Source organism: Apus apus, chromosome 4 (genome assembly GCF_020740795.1).
Source record: "Apus apus isolate bApuApu2 chromosome 4, bApuApu2.pri.cur, whole genome shotgun sequence".
Classification (NCBI taxonomy): Eukaryota; Metazoa; Chordata; class Aves; order Apodiformes; family Apodidae; genus Apus; species Apus apus.
Genome location: NC_067285.1, coordinates 103,110,533 through 103,128,147, shown reverse-complemented (window position 1 = coordinate 103,128,147; position 17,615 = coordinate 103,110,533). Strand labels below are relative to the sequence as shown.

The 17,615-nt window shown below is 40.7% G+C and overlaps 1 protein-coding gene across 3 annotated transcripts in view; it reads right to left on the bottom strand.

Annotated features, from left to right (window-relative positions):
- The window catches only part of TBC1D14 (TBC1 domain family member 14), a 68,294-nt gene that overhangs the window by 29,325 nt on the left and 21,354 nt on the right, over window positions 1-17,615 (bottom strand). Inside the window, exon 3 of one of the 3 annotated variants that reach the window (XM_051617392.1) lies at window positions 16,743-16,863. In XM_051617392.1, the coding sequence (XP_051473352.1) occupies window positions 16,743-16,863 (121 nt within the window). Of the gene's footprint in view, window positions 1-1,175; window positions 1,286-2,797; window positions 2,897-16,742; window positions 16,864-17,615 lie in introns of those variants that run through there. The other 2 variants (XM_051617394.1, XM_051617395.1) reach the window with 2 other exon arrangements.

Below are 17,615 nucleotides of genomic sequence, written 5' to 3'. Positions count from 1 at the left end.
AACGCAGAGAAACATGGCTGTGCTTTTCTAGTCTGTGTCATAAAATTTAATTCTGCTTTAAGCTAGTTCTATCAGACTCATGGGTACAGGCCTGTGAAGCTCTCAAGACATAGAAAAACTCTATTTTTGTCCTTGTTTTTTAACTGAGCACTGTCTCAATAGTCAATCCTGTGAACCCTGCATTGCTATGACGGGAAACACTGTCATGAATTTGGAATGTCTGGCTCATTAATTCCAGTTAATACTGCTATGCATGACATCAGTTTGAAAACAAGGAAAAGAACCAAGAAAAATGTATTTTGACTGCTGAATAGTACCTAGCTTTGCTTAGTAAAGGGAGAGTACTTATGCTGACAAAGCTGTTCACTAAAAAGAATACTCCTTGAGTGAGAAAATAAGCAAAGAACTATAGTAAAAAGGTATTGCGAAAAACAGCATATTCAGAAAGCTAAGACATGATTCTTCCATTAATAACTCCTTGCAAGCAGCTGATAGTGACAAGTGTATGAGTACAGCATCATAACATGCTTCAAACATCAACTGTGCTGACAGGCAAGAAGGAAATGGCTATTATTTTTCACAGTTTCTGTTAAAATAACCCGATTTCTTTATCAGCTATTTTTCACAAATTAACTAGTCAAATATTAACCTCTATTACTGCTTTTACGGCCAAAGTGAACCTTGTTCCTAAATCTAGCATTTTTACTCCTTTGATACACCCCTAGTGAAAGAAAAACTCTTCAGCATCCACAATAAACTGATATGCAGAAATCACCATATATTGATCTCCCTAGAGCATCGCATAACTTGACAATAAAACACATGCACTCAATGCTTATTATAGTAGAAGTTCCAGAAAAGCTGCTTAATTTTGGCTTAGGAAAATTATGTTCAGGTTCTTCTTTCATCAGAAGCCAAACTGCAAAGCAAAATTGCTTTTGGAAGGTGAGAAAAACTGTACACACTGGGCTGCAATGAGGATTTTATTCCATACAGTAGAATTAATTTGGAAATCTCACTCAGCTAAGCACAAAGTTTTCCACAGCAGCACTATGCATATCACTCCTCCAAAAATTTCTTTGTTAAGGCATGTTTTATTTTGGAGTATGTGTGGTTAGCTGCAGTACTGGCACATTAGTACAGTTATTCGAACCTCTTAAAGAGCAAAATCCCACCTTGCACTTCAGCAAGTATTCACTGACGTGTTCTACTCAGCACTTCCCTACAGCAAAGGAGCCAGACCAGCACAAAAACGGGAGTGGCACATTTTACCAGACGACAAGTAAGACTCCTTTGTAGTAATGTCATCCTTTTCAGTGCTAACCCAAAAAAGAATAAAAAGGTGTGTTGTGACAGTCATTATCTACAATACTGTTTTTTTCATTTTCCCTAATTAAAAAACAAAAATCCACTCCATCCCCAAAAAACCCCAACAAAACCAAATGAAATTCACAGAAGGCAAAAGTTCATTAAAATTATCTTTTATTCCAGTAAGAAGAGAATGTAATTTTGAACGGAGAACAATGTATCATATAGCAATGAAGCAGATTGAAGCCTCCACAAACTCATTCTAAGAGTATCTGCTGACTGAGCAAGCAGAAATATTTGCACATACAGGCATACTGCAATAGGCTGAACCACACAATAGCTCATTTTAAGCTTTTTCTTTTTTAAAAAAAAACCCACACACAACAGACTCAGATGTCTCACAGGTACAAATACTACACCATCTACTTAAATCCGACGCTGTAATTAGGGGTTACAAACCTGATATGGTTGCAAGTTAATTTCAGGATCAATTTAGGATGAGCTGATCATCACAATTGAGAATATTATCACCGAGATCACTTAGGCTTTCTTCCAGGTTTTGTCTTAACCTAGTCAGCAGTCAGCCCCGATAGCTGAACTAGGGTTTGAAGATGTTCTATGAGAGTGTGCTGTAGATTAAAGCACTGATTTAAAAAACCCAAACCAACCAAACAAAAAACCCCCACAGGAACACACACACCCCGAAACCAAGATTAATTCTGGGTGGGACCTGGCAGCTTTGCAAGTGAGATGCAAGAAGCTCCAGCTGTGGTGATCCTCCGCGATTCTTGAAGAAAGAGAAGCTAAGGCGCACAGGGATCCTAACCCATCTCTCTACGGAGAAACACAAATAACCCACCCGGACAGAGGGCAAGTGCGAAAAGATCCAACCGCGCTAACCGGGAGGGCTGCCTGAATCCCCACTGGCACCCAACCTCCCCGGGGACCGGCAGCACGGCAGAACTGAACCTACACCACACAACCTGCTCTATCAAGGTCATCTTGTTTTGGCCCTGCTTGTTGAAAGGTAACCACTCTCCGAGGAAGTGGAGTACGAAATATACTCCTGCTGGGTGACAGAGCGGCAGACCCCGACTGCCCGACGCCGGCCCCACAGGCAGCAGCTGCCAGGGCAGGGGGGTGGCTGCCTGGCCGCACGCACACCCCAGCCCCGCACACCCCAGCCCCGCACTCCCCAGCCCCCCGGCTGGGCCCGGCCGCCGCCTTCCCCCCGGCGGGGTCTCGCCGCCCCACCCCACCTCGCACAAAGGAGATCTCCTTCCCGGGAACCTGGCTCCCTACCGGGCCAGCAAGGCGATTTAAAAGGTGGTCAAGGCTGGTTTTACCGACACGCGCTCAAGTCCGCGCCCACCCATCCCGCTTGCCCCCGACCCCAGCGCCCAGCAGCAGCACCCACCCAGCCCTGCCCAGCCCTGCCCGCCCGCCGCACGGCTGCCCGCACCCCCCCGCCCACCGCCGCCTCGCTCACCATGAAAGCTGCGGTCCCTCACAGGCAGCGGCGCCGGAGCCCCATGCCCGCCCCGCACCGCGGGCCTGGCTCCCGCCGCCCGGGCCCGCACGGCCTGGCGGGCCGCCCGCCCCGACCCAGCCCTGCCCGGGCCGCCCTCCCCGGGCGCAGCGCCTCCGCCCGCCCCTCCAGCCCCGCTAATCACCCGCGGAGACGGCGCACCCGATCGGTTCTCTCCGTCTCAGCCAGCGCTGCCTGAGCACGCACGGCGCGCCCGAGGGGGGACCCAGCCCCCCGGCCCCCGGGAAGCAAGGGCCCGCCCTGCCCGGGGCCCGCCCTGCCCGGGGCCGCGATCGCCGGGCACAAGCTTCCCGCCTCTTGTGCCGCCCCAGCGCCTCTTCCCAGCCTTCTTCAGATGTAGGTCCCAGACACCTCGCACCATTTCATCAGCATTAGCTACAGTCGCTGGATCAGCCCAGAATGCTCAGGGCTGGTTGAGGAGGCCGCCGCGATTCTGCTACACCGGCATCTCTCTCCATCGGTTTCCCACGCTGGCGCTCCCCGTCCCGGCTCCCGACGCGCGTGTTCGTGCCTCTGGGACGGCGCTGAGCGCCAAAAAGCCAACACTCACCAGCCCCGAAGAAGCACCAGCAGCATTATGCTGAAATCACTAATACAGCATAAGCATCTTTTCAGTACAACCCATCTCTCTTCTCTTCAGACAGCTCTAAAAGATACAGACTGATGTCATCCCCCGTTCAGACACCTTCCACATCCCATCTTGTTAAATACTTTGTCTCGGTCCAGATTAATTCAGTTTGCCTTTTTTCTCTTATCCAAAAGCTCTGTTTTCTACCTCGGGGGCAACAGCCAAGCTGCTGTGGCACCATCTTTGGCAGACCCTACTACCTATTCATCTGCAACCGTTCGCTGTCCTTTGCTCAGCACTACTGAGGATTTCATGCTCCTTAATCTCACTGACTACCTGTTGCAGCTGCCAGGTTGCACTGCTCAAAGCCTGATCCCGAACCACAGAATGAGCAGCAAAGACGGACTTGACACTTACAAGCCTTCTGCTTTCAAAGAAGTGTCTTTGCAAAAGCTGAGAGAAGTTATTTTCTCCAAATTGCCAACTTATTTCAGCTAATGTTTTCAACCTACAACTTCTCATCTAATTCATGGATGCAGTGGTGTTATATCAAATGAGGAACAGCTCTCAGCTTCATTCCCACTACCAATTAATTACAGACATCTGCCATACAAGCATCTAGTGTCAAAGCACTAGTAATTACCTCAATGGCAAGTCAACATAGCTCATGAAAAGCTTCCAGTGTTACTGCTTTTTCTCATAAGCTATCTATGGTAGTAATTATTACACGTATCAAAAGACATTTATGTAAAATTATAGCTATTAACACAAAAAAAAAAAACAAAACCAAAAAAACCCCCACAAACTTCACATTATGAGGAAGAGCAACCTTAGGTGGACAACAGCATTCCTGCAGTTAATCTGTGGTTTCACATGCTGACAATATAATTAAACTGCAGCTCTTGTGAACACAGGAAGAAGAGCTCCATCAACCATGTGTTCTGCAAAACACATGGGGAGAGTCATGCCTGATGACATGGAAGGGTACTTCTGAGGGTGAAAAGCTAAGCACACCCTGTAACTCAAACCAGAGCTAGACACACACTACACAGATACTTGGTAGCAGTCACTATTTTTAGGCTGCCACAATTATATGAGTACCTGAGACTACTCAAGCAAGTCATGCACAAGTTTTAATTACATGGTACTTTTTCCACTGGAATTCCTGCATCATTCAGCATATGAGACAGGAACCTGACCAGAATTGTACAAGCAAACAAATACTTTTTTCCTGGCTTTTAAGTCTGACTGCTACCTAAATACTGCTTCAATGTTCCCTTCTGCTCCTTCAGAGCTTCCTACTGCATGTCCATCTCTTGCCTTTTATTTATAAAGTGGTTTACCAGATACAGTTAAGCTGGTACACACCCAGCACTTCACTGCCCTCCCAGCCCCTCACAAGATTTTTTTTGTGCCGCCATGAGTAGCTGTGTGACTGTACAACAGATTGGGGAAATTATACCTTTTGTTTTGCTGGATTAGTTTGGTTACTCTGGTAACTTTTGCTATAGGGCAATATAAATGTGGAAGGAAAAGGAAAAGAAAGGAGCAAGCAGGAGGACTGTTTCAGATGCTTCAATGAAACCAGCAGATCCTGAAACTTGTGATGATCTTCAGGTTGGGGAACTAAGATCCGATTCTTGACACAGCACCAAGCAATAAAAAAAAAATCAATTTTAATAGAGGCTCTTATATATACAGTACACCTACAGTAATCAGTGACAACTTAAAGAGGCTGACATCTCCAGCAAAAATGAGATTATGAGAATATCCTTCAGAACTTAACAGAAAGAGAATACAAACTGCTGAGCTCAGATATTAGACTTCCAAAAAACTCCATAAGGGATATATAAGATGGCTTTTTATATAACTCCAAAACCAGTACAGAGGTATTCTGAAATGCAATTAGTTTGTTAGTTACTGATCTAACCACCTTAGAAATCCAAGTTGCACACTCAACCCGCACACTTTGTGTGGTTTTGGTCCTGCTCTGGCAGGGGGGTTTGGACTTCATGATCTTCAGAGGTCCCTTCCAACCCCTAACATCCTGGGATTCTGTGACTTTGCCAAAGTGATCTGACAAGTTCTACAATTAATTATTCAAGAACCATCACACCTACTTGCTTTACCCATCTCTATATACATTTATCTATATGTATTTTAATCCTCTTCCATTATAGCAAGGATACCAGAGCAGAAGATCACAGTGTGATGACAGAATTTGACTGAAATAACATTGAGTGAAGCTTTATCTTCTACCAGGACACCCTTCTCATCTTTAGTACAACAGCATGCTCCTGTTCCATACTTAATGAATTAGGAATGCTTAAGCAATGAAAGGGTAAAAGACTATGGCCAGTTCACATAAGGAAAACCTCACACTGCCTATTTTTAGGGATCACTTCAATTGCTCTGAAATGTCCTTCTTTTGCCTAAGGAGCATCTATTTCCCTCTTCAGACTACAGGTGATAACAGAACTTAGGCTTGCAACAGTGGTCTCACACATTCACACTTAATTAATAAAATAACACGTCTTCCAAAAGGTTAAAAGTAAAAAGAGAACTGGAAGCCAAATACTCCGCTTTACAGCCTTGTGCTCCAGTCACTGGACTATTTTAGCAATTTTTATATATACATATTCTTATAACATATTTTGAGCAGCAGAGGCATCAAATGAAGGAACGTTTAAAACCTAAGCCTAGATAAGGCCAAGTTATGTCTTCCAAGAAAGAATAACAGTTTGCTGTTTTAGAGTCTGTTACCTCTAGTCATGCAACATGCTAAGTATCAGATGGTTCTCTCCCTCAGGGTTCACATTTCATTTGTGCTGTATGTAAATAATTTAAGTGCTTTTTGGTTCATATAAAGTGACACACTTTATTTAAAAAAAAAAAAAGGAAACCAGAGCAGTTCCCTGTATTTTAAGTATTCTGAGAGACAAAGCATCTCCATGAGCTGTGTGGTTTAAGAATAGCTCTCTATTGACAAATACAGGATCTGTCATCAAATGGTGCAGCATACTCTCACAGGTGACTCCAATATGAGTCACAATAACAACAACAAAAAAAACCAACCCTACTAAGAACACTGAAAAGGATGTAATTCAATCTGTACATACAAATGTGCACAGGTTCCCTATATACTGATACTATCTGATACACTACAGAATCAAACAACTGGAAACATCTACCAGAAAGGCTTCCAGCAAGGCAAGCACCTGGTAAGTGCTTAAGCAAGAAAGTACAAGCTAAATGGCTATTTTACTTTATTAAAATTAATATATGCCAGAGTAAAATACAACCAAAACCTGCTTTCAGCATATCCCTTAAATGTCTCTCCCAGGGGCTGGAATTACAGTAGATATGGACTTAATGTAAAAACATAATTTTACATACATTATTTTTGTCACTCCACTGAGCCACCTCAACTTTCTGTATACCCTCAGCACCATATCCTTACAAATAGCCTCTCAGCAAGTTCTTCTTCAGACATTCCACATTAGTGCTGATGTTGCAGAAGAAAACTTCTTTCCTACCTGATCTCAAATAACATGCTCTTCAGTCTGGCTGAAGAGCGTCTCAGAACCGTCCCCCTCATCCTGTGCAAAACCCAGAAATCAAAGGACTCTTGGTGCCACATCAGCCTCATGTTGACACCATTCTGAAATGGCCAAAGCACTGGGTTAACCCCTGGAGTACAGGAAAGGAGTTAGAGCAATACGGCATTTCATCTTAGACTCTCATTCAACAGTAAGAGAGAAGGAATTTCCACCAGATTTCTCAGGTCTTCTGAAAAGCTGACTTCCCCAGCTTTGAAATTTTGGGGGTAAGAGCAGCTGTGTAGTTCATACTCAAAAGTCAAGCATTTTTCCACTAATAAGCAGCTTCCTGCACTTAAAAATGATCTTGTGCCATGAGGCATCAACCTGGGCTACAAAGTAACTGTTTCAACTCAGACAAATATCATTATATCACTGGACATCATAAACATAGGGCATTTCCCCTAAAACACACCACTGGTGTTGAAACAGACCTTTCAGTAGAGACTAGTAGTTTTAGAGACTAGGGATTAGAAACTAGACATTTTAACTGCAATAACAACTAACACTGCTTACACCTCTATCTATTTAGTATCTTTTTTTCCCAGAAATTTTATAATCTATCCTTAAATACCACATGTTACATGCTTCCAAGGCCTTTGACCAAGGTAATTTATTAGGAGATTTAGAGAGTGATAAATATGAAATGAAAGCTTTTTCTTTTTAAACCACTCTCACTGCCTTTCAAAAAAATACTTTGTAGTTTGTCATAACTGTTAAACTGATACTCAAAGCCTATTACTTTCTATTATCCAAAAGTTTGTAATATAATCTGTCTTCTCACATGTAGACTCTTTGCTAGATTATGATACCTAGGTGAGTCATGTTACATTATTTTATTATTAAAATACTCAGGAACAATCTTTCTGTCCTAGTATTGAATTACTCTCTCATTTATTGTGGATGGAAGCTATTACTCTTGCTTTTATCTGTTTAAATATGATAGTAGATTTGTTTGAGGCAGGTAGTTTTCAACTTGGGACAAGTTTCAACACACTTCGAAGAGTAGTGTAGCCTCTCAGAATTGCTGAATAATCTATTCAGTACACTTCTTGTTGAGACTTAAAGTTATATATTTTAGGACTTGATCAGTGACAAAACAGGTTTCCTTTTTTAAATTTACTTTCACAGAAATTACATTTCTTTTCCATACAATTACAATAAAAGAAAAAAGTTTTTAATTGGATCAGAAGGAAAGACATGAAACACCAGGACATGAAGGCAACTTGCAAGTTTTGGGTGATAATTCTAAAGTGGCAAAATTAGACTTACACCTTCATTTCTAGAGACTGCAACAAGAATAAGCATTGGTTAGTTTTAGACTAACCACAGTAACTATGCCTTCATGTACTGCAACTCCACTTTTGCTTCTTTGTTCTTAAAAAAAGGAACTCAGACACACCATGACAGCTCTAAATCCTGCTTTTTTGAAGGCTGACAAGCAGAAATTAACCCAGAGGGGCAGAACACAGGAAGTGACTCATTTACACCCTCAGACTTCTACTGTGGAACAGAAAAAATGCACTAGGCAATTTATCACCTTAGAAAGCTTTCATGTGTGAATTAAGTTTACATGCCAACACTCACCCTGTTAACAGCTATAGCCACTAGTCAAAATTATTTCTCCAGTGACCTAGCCAAAGACAAACTCACTATGAGCAAAAGACAAGGCTTAATCCAGAACTGTAGTTCTAGCTCCCGCCAGTCAGCAGCCAGCTTGAACAAACCACTTCCTCTTCAAAGGCCCTGAATCGTCCATCTGAATACAGTGTAAGGCATTGTTAAGACAAACGCTTAGAAAAGCACAGTATTTTTAAACAACTGCCACCCATCAGCAGAGGGCAAGGGGAAGTAGAACTCATGGCAGCAGCTAGCCACACTGTACAGCTTCCACCTGGAGTGCTCTTGCACGTGGAGCTGCATGAGAACGTCCACACATCACCAGTCAGGGGACTTGTCTCTAGGTTATGCTTTTTTTTTTTTTTACCCTGGATAACACACACTGCTCCTAACAGGAGCTCTTACCACTGTCTGCCTACAGCATGGGTTGTAGCAATTTCATTCAGTATTTCATTTCAGAGCCACAAAGATGATTAAGGGAGTGGAACATCTCCCTTATGAGGAAAGGCTGAGGGAGCTGGGTCTCTTTAGCTTGAAGAAAAGGAGACTGAAGGGTGTCCTCATCCATATTTACAAATACGTAAAGGGTGAGTGTCAGGACAATGGAGCCAAGTTTTTTTTCAGTGATGACCAGTGATAGGACAAGGGGCAATGGATGCAAACTGGAGCACAGGAGATTCCATGTGAATATCAGGAAGAACTTCTTTACTGTGAGAGTGACAGAGGACTGGAACAGGCTGCCCAGAGAGGTTGTGGAGTCTCCTTCTCTGGAGACATTCAAAACCCGCCTGGATGCGTTCTTGTGTGATGTGCTCTAGGTGATCCTGCTCTGGCAGGGGGGTTGGACCAGATGATCTTTCGAGGTCCCTTCCAACCCCTAGGATTCTGTGATTCTGTGATTCCTTGCTCGACATTGTTGCTTTGCAATTCTTTTCCACCTAAAAGGTCCAAACAAACCAACCAACAAAAAAAAACCAAAAAAAACCCAAACACCCAACAAAAAAACACCAAACAAATAAAACAGGCTCTAAATTATTTTATTTATCAACTAGGATTACAGAAAAAAAAAAGGTCAAGTGACTAACCTAAATCAACTTAAAAAGGTTTTTCCTGAGTATTGTGATCAGCTTAACTATTCATCCCATCAGATAAAGCACCATCAAGGAGCCAAGCAATATATTTGCCTGTTTCAAGAGCTCATTTTCACTTTATCATGTTTTAGAGTTAGTCTCTGAAGTACAATTGATTTTAATTGACTGCAATGTTGATGACACATACAGTCATAGTCTAATTATTACAGAAAAACATAACTGGTAAATCATGTTGATTTATTTCCTGTTAGTGTATCACTCCTACAAGCAAGTATGTTGTGTTTCCAGCTGAAGACAGAGCAGTTGAGAAATTTTATCATTGGTACCAAAAAGGAATGACACTTTTCCATCTCCCCCTCTCCTTAAAAGAAACAAATACAGGAATGACTGAGACAAAAAAATCAAAACCGTTTGGTAGGAGAGGGTGGGAACACTGCTGACAGCTTGTATGATAGAGGCAATATTTTATTGATGTGATTATTAAGTGTGAACAATCTGACTTTGCTGTAGTGGTAGGTGCAGAACAAGCAAGGTGTACTGCAAAGCCTGGCTATGAGCTCTGATGCTGTCACTCCACCGACTGAAGACCAGCAACCTGCTCCCAGGGCCTCACACAGACAAATTTGTTGTCCACACCTGCACATAAACCCCTGTAGTTTTCCATGGCATCTGAGGTGTGCAGACTGTTTTCATCACTACTGGGTTCATGGCTGGAATCCAACTTCCTAGTAAGTCATTTATTTTAACACTTGTCCTTTGGGGTGGGCAGGAAGTCTCCCCCACCCTCCACACCGAGAGCACACTGTGACTTTCAGAAGAGAAACCCTTGTAAATCTGGGAAGATGACAATCCCTAGGTACTTTTTATTGTTAAGGAACTGCCATTAGAAATTCAAAAAATTCTGGTATGGAATGCCAGTAAATGAGATCATAAAATATTTAGACCTGGATTTATGAGTAAAGATTGTTATTGAAAGGCCTGTAGTGTTATACGTGCTGAACTCTACTGGGATTGAAACTCAAAGAAAATTAAGACATTCCATTGAACTCCTTCTGGAATTCATACAGTTAGAACAGTCTCCACAGGGTCACAGCACATTTGGAACATACAAAAAATAGGCCCCAACTAAAAATGGATTTCCATATTACAGAAAAATAAGAGAATATAGAAAAAAGTAATTTCATTTAAGCTGCTCCTTTGGGAAGACAGCTGTAACATGTTTCTAGGATAGAACTAAAATCTGGCTATCCTTTATACACATTAATCTCTCAACATACAAGATCTTGACCAGCCAGTTGCAAACAAGCTCTGTGAATATCAATTACATGAGAGGAGAAAACCAGATGATATAACAATGTTACTTATTCTTGAATTTTAAAAGTGATTTCTTTTTCTAGAGCATTCCATAACAAGACAACTGAGTGAAAAGAAGTGGTTGCAAACATAGTATTTACATCTGCTGTTCTCACCAATCCTGAACAGTCCCTGAAAGAAACAGTGGCCACAAGGCCTAGCTCAGCTTTACAGCCCTTTGGAAGGGAAGAGAATTCATCGTCAGTTATTACTCTCTGTCAAGTACTGGCATCTGACTCAGTGCATTTTCACACAACAATTACAAAAGGAACTGGCATAACCAGTTCCACTTAAGCAGGATTCCTGAAGATAATGGATACAAAAAATTAATCAAGCAAACCTCCATTGTAAATGTACTTCCAGCCTCCCAGACAAGATTACTTGTTCTGTCGGCTTTTAAAGCTTTAAAACATTTAACTATATCAAAAATGTATAAAACCTGTTGGTGACAATGCAAAGCAATCTAACTTTAGCCTGTGCCAATGCCAATTCTTTAGCAAAAGAGAAATATTCATGTATACTGTCAGCAGTAGAAGTAGGCAAAGTATCAGCTTAGCTGAAGCTGCTTTAATTCCCACATTGTTAAAACAAGACTATGATGCTGTGTCTTGCATATACTAGTGCTTTTAGAAGTTCTTACAGGGCCTGAGGAAAAAGTGTATGTGCTCAAAAACCTGTCTGACCATTCTTTTGGTCATAGGTCAAACCAAAAAATGCGACTGCTCCTTAGAAATTGAGTCTGGCCTCATTTGTGTATGTACAGCCATCTTTAGCCGTGGTATGTATAATATTTAACTTGAATGACAAATGCAGCTTGAGGGTCTGGAGTTTTCCTTGTTTATTAAGTAGCACGTTAAAAGGAAAAAAAGAACTGCTATTCCTAAGAATAATCCTTAGCCAATTCATGGTTCAATTACTCCACCCTTCCCCACTTTCACACTTTACGTAAACACACAAATGACAATTGTATTCTTTCTTGCAAATTTATTTCAATCTCAGACAAGACTATTATGGGGAAGGTGTCAGAACAATGTAAAATATGACTGTATTTAAAGATTATTTTCTTCATAAAAGTTTTTTAAATGTATACATAAAGATTCTTATATTTTAGAAGTCTTAAGTTTGTGGTTAACTTCATTCATCCCTGGAAATTTTCTGGAAAAAATATAAAAGTATCAAAAGATGGAATCATGAACACACCAATGAACTCACTACAGGAGTCTGCAGCCAAATTAATGTGATAGTCACAGGGCTCTAATTAGTGACCTGAAAAAAAGGACTTCTTAGATGTCTGTCCAGAAGCCAAAGAAGCTGACTTCAGAAAAGATTACTTGGTGGGTCAGTCATTTTAGCTCCTGACCATAAAGAGCTTCATACCAAGCAGATACAACCATACAGATTTCCCTAGGTATGTGAAACTTGAGGACAGATGCAAACAGAAATTGATAGCCGTGGCTACTACTAGACTGGCTATTTTGTGGCATCTTAGACAGTCCAAATGACTTTTGATAGTCTAAACAAGTTACATGCAACTTGATTTTTTTTTTCCCCAAGATGGGAAATCATAATCAAGTAAAAATCACAATTAAGAATTCATCACCTTTCTTCTAAGCTGACTTTCAGAATTAACTTAGACCACAATTCTGCTAATAGAAACACCACTCAAGTGCCTCTGCAATCAGCCACAATCTCCTACCATCTATGGGCTATATATAAGTATTTTACAACATTGTCCTGGTTTGAGCCAGGATGAAGCCTGGCTATATATTTTATCATTAGCGTTTAATTAAAGCTGTCCAATTTAGTTTTCTATCTAGAGAGTCTCCCTCCTCATTCTCGCTCTCCTCTCCTACCTGGGTGAGAGGGGGAATAGATCACAAGCATTGTTGTCAATCCTGAGTTAAACCATGACAAACACAGACAATAACATCACTGTGAACAGAATTTGCAGGAAGACCTGGACTCCATGGTGTGAAAACATTTCGGATTTTTTTTCCTTGAAAAGAATCAGTAAGTTAAGCTGGAGCACCCAGATAATGGAAAGGCTCTTGCTCAATAAACAGCCCCTGTTTCAAGTACCAGCATCAAAAGGCAGGAACTGGAACAGGAGGGACAGGGTCAGGCTCAAGAGGAAGGCACAGTCTACATCTCCACCCTTTCACAAGTAACACTCTCAGAAGCTGTTACCAGCAAATAGGCATAAAATCCTTAACTGAGTCTCTTCAGTACAAATTCAAATACCCAAGAGACACAGTGACGAAAAGTTAAAAGGACACTCTAACACAATTCTTTTGTTCATTATGTCAGAAGCCAAAAACATCAGAAGTCTGTCAGAGTACTGAATCCTATTGATTGAAGTTAGATACTCCTGTACATACTGAAGATGGAAGGAATAAAGTCTATACTTTAAATAATAAAGACTACTACAGGAATGAAGCAATTCCCATGATAACCGTAGCCAGCAGCACAAGAGCCATGTCTAGCTATTTCTCATCAAGTCTGCACAAGCCCAGTTGTGTAATAAAATCAGAAATGCATGGCATGCAGTGACAGGTGACTGCTGCTACAAATCTAAGTTAGCTCAAGAGATCAACAGACAGCAGGGTTCAAAACCCTGCTGACTTCTCATGATGTACGAAAAACTGAGTCTCCCTTTTCTCCCTCCAGTTTTTAGTTTCTTGAAGTGTACAGGAAGTTACACACAACATTATGTTGAAAGAATACTTATATTTTTAATTAGTCCCTTCTGTCTAGGTGGCAGTTTCCATTCAGACTGTGTGCTCTACACACTCCTCTCAATACATAGAGCTGACATCATTCAATTAACCACTGCAATGTAACCATCATTGCTCAGGGCCTCACAGCTCCCTGCACAGCTCTCAAGACCCAGCTCCCATACTGACAAGTTCACATCAGAGTATTCCACAAAGCTTTTCACATCTCTGTGTGGATCAGGATACAGAGTCTCAAGCTCTAAAACTGTGCATCCCCACAAGATTGGCTTCTCAGGCACCAAGTGTCTGTAGTGGATTGCACATCATGCAAGTGTAACTCCCATTGCACTGAACTTTAAAGGAAGGCCCTAGCATTTCTGAAAAGAAAAATAAATTTAAAAATCTGACCCAATTTCAAGTAAAGCATACATAAACTGCAGACAGTTAACAGCCACCTATAGAATAAATAGGTCAGGCACCTTGTTTCATGCCCCAAAGGAAAAAGTGCAGACACTGAAATAATTTACTAGGATACCAACCATTTACTTTGATCACAGCCATTTTCTTCCCCAATGCCCACATTTCATTGCATACCTCCAAATTTTCAATACAAGAGATAACGACCTTTCAAGCATCTATTGTTCTGGCCTTGAAAATCAAAGCCGTACCTCAAGGTAGAAACAGACCCACAGCATTTGTCCTTCTGACCTAGTACCCTTTTTTCCAGAAAGAAGGTACTGGTGTTGGTCAACAGGCACCATTCCAACAGCCATATGCTGCCACCTCCTCCACTTACACGTATATAAGTTCTCTAGGCACAAATCAAAGGGCTAACAGCCTGCCTCTAAATAGACATATCCTCTGCAAGGCAAGTGCTACTTTGTCATTGTCAAAGCAACCTGTGAGGGATAACCTAAATTGGGATGTGCTTTTAGATGCTGGCAAGGCTGGATTAGTTAATTACAGCATTACCTACACCTCAGAAATTCTACATGTATTAAAAAAAACTCCAGGAAAGCATCAAGTAAATTCAGAAGGATTACTGTTTTTCCAGAGGCATTGCAGACAATTGTTTCAGACTTGTAATCTTGCCAGAAACCCACTAATATGTGGATGCCATACCACATAATTCTTTAATAGTTACTTTTTTCTAACAGCTTTAATACAATCATTCAAGGTTGTAATGTTCTAAGAACACTGAATACTCACGATACAAGACAGCTTGGATCTAAAGGAAAAAATAGTCACAGTACCAGCAGCAACCAAAAAGTTAATAAATTATTTACCCATTTATCAAGCTTACTACAACAAAATACACTGCTAAGAGCCAGAGTGCTGCTATTATTAAGCCTCTGCAATTGTGTCATCAAAAGCCTTTGGTGAACACTTTGGAACTGTTAACTGTATCAAGACAAACTGTAGATAAAGTCCAAATGGTTGATCACAGTGACACATTTCAAACAGCTGCTTGAACTTCACTTAGATTAACAGCATAGCTACAGCTAAGAGGAGTCACATGAAGCACCTGGATTTCCACAGCACTTGATCCCTAAATTAAGGGGCACAATCTTTCAAGTAGCACTCCCATTTGACACAGAGAAGCTGGTTTTGAAGCTCTAACTGCATGTCTCCCTCTGTACAAACCTTCCTCTTCCCACAGTGGTTTGAACAAGAAAGTAAGAACCAAATGCCATTTAGCCAAAGTCCCAAACACATAAAATGCTTATGTGCAATCCAAAAATCCCAGATCAAGACAGACAGATTGAAACAGGATTTTTTCTTCTTACTGAAAGAGGAGCTCATAAACCACTGATTACAGAGTTGAGTTTAACAAGATTTTTTTCCCCCTTGGGAAGGCAGATTATTTGATTCACTAACAACATGCTTGGGTTTATCTGCATTGGAACCAGCCCTCAAAAATGTTTTCAACAATGTTATAATGCTACAGCTTCAGAAGTGATAGGCAAAGAAGGAGAAAATGGGTTTTCAGTGTTTTTTATTCTGACACACTAAGGAAGGCCGAGATTTTTGTATAACCTCTTCACTGTCCTTTCCTGCCCCCAAAAACAGCTGCTACAATTTGACAAATCACAGATCTAACTACTGGCAAATATAAGCAACAGACACACACCTAAAACCCAATGTCCAAACTAGTTAAGTAGCAGTGAAGACCAGGATAAAACTAAATTATTTGGTGTTTCTGATGCTTTTGAAGTTTCTCTCTATTCATGGAACAATTTCAAAACACACTCCCTTTTGAACTGTATTGTACAAGAACAAAAAAGAAAGCAGAAAAAAAGTATTCCGTATACTTATCCTGAACTATGTTACATTGCTGCAACATTTCAAGTCATTAAACAAATTTTCATTGAGGCTCACACATGGAAAATCTCCACCCAGCTAGTACTTCAGAAAACAAGGAATGGGTGAAAACAGTATTCCAACACATGTTTCTGACACTCTTAACATTCACTCTATCTTGACTTCATGTATGCTTAAAATACCATTTAAGCAAAAATGAGTTAAGGCCCAGCAGATCAAACAGCCTATTATAGATGGGTCTATGTCACAAAAGCCACAAAAGCCACAAACCAGTGAAAGCCTGAGCAAGCTACAGAAGATTCAAAGATTTTCAGAACATCTACTAAGCTTGATACTAAAAACCAAACCAAACCAAAACCACATTCATATATTTTGAATCTTCATATGAAATGCTTTATACCCAAGTGGTATGTGTTTTCATGGAGTACTCAATGTAATGGCCACATAGAAAACACTCTTTTGAACAGCACTGTTATAATGAAGTAAGATTTGAATTAACTTTTCACACTGATGAAGAAATTGTATACAATTCATCAGACTTTACAGTCATATACACAGATCATAAACTTCACTGGCTTCTACATTCACCACTACTCTTAACAAAAATGAAACAAATACCTTTTCTATTTTCTTTGAATCTTTCTGTGAGTTTTCTCTGAGAGGTACTTTTCCAAACAACTTCCATCCCACATCATTCTGTTTCTCAAATCTTGCATTTTGCTTTCTGGTAAACAAATTCCTACAAAAAAAAAAGTTTTATTAAGGTTGATTAATTATAATAAACAGAAGGACAGACAATTTGTTAACCCTAAGTATTCCAGCCACATATTCCAGCTCCTCTTGTGGTTGCGCTTTCAGGCACTGTTTCCCATCCTCAATATATCTATTATGCAGTATTAACACCATACTAAGCAATGTACTTGGATTAAACAAAACTTTTGTGTAGTTAAAACAAGTTCGTTTGTAACTTTCTAAAAGTAGCCTTTGTTTTTAGCCTTCCCTCTAGATTATTCAGCCTCCCTCTTTTAAAGTAAGACTAAGACTCTAAACATTATCCACCCACCTGCTACAACACACTACAAAATCACAAAAAAGGTGCCTTTTACTGAAATTGATCTGCTTTCATATAAGCTTTTTTCTGACTAACCTTAAAAGCAGCTACCAAAACACATTAAGTCTGAAGTCTCTCTAAAATGTCTCAAATTAACCAGCTTAAACACTGTAGTGTTTAACAGTCACACAGCTAGACATCAAGCCAAAGTTAACTGATTAACACTGCTAGTTTTTGATCATAAAGCCATGTGCTAGACTTGAATCTTCTCACCTATGTTTTTCCAAAACTGGACTTACAGTACAGACTAGTCTTCATGCTTTCGGTAGCTCTAAGCTCCTCCAAGAGCACAACAGAAATTCTACACCCACACGTCTGATTATTAAAATAATAGGTTTCCTTTTGTCCTACTGTCTAGTTCAGCAAATACACAAATATGC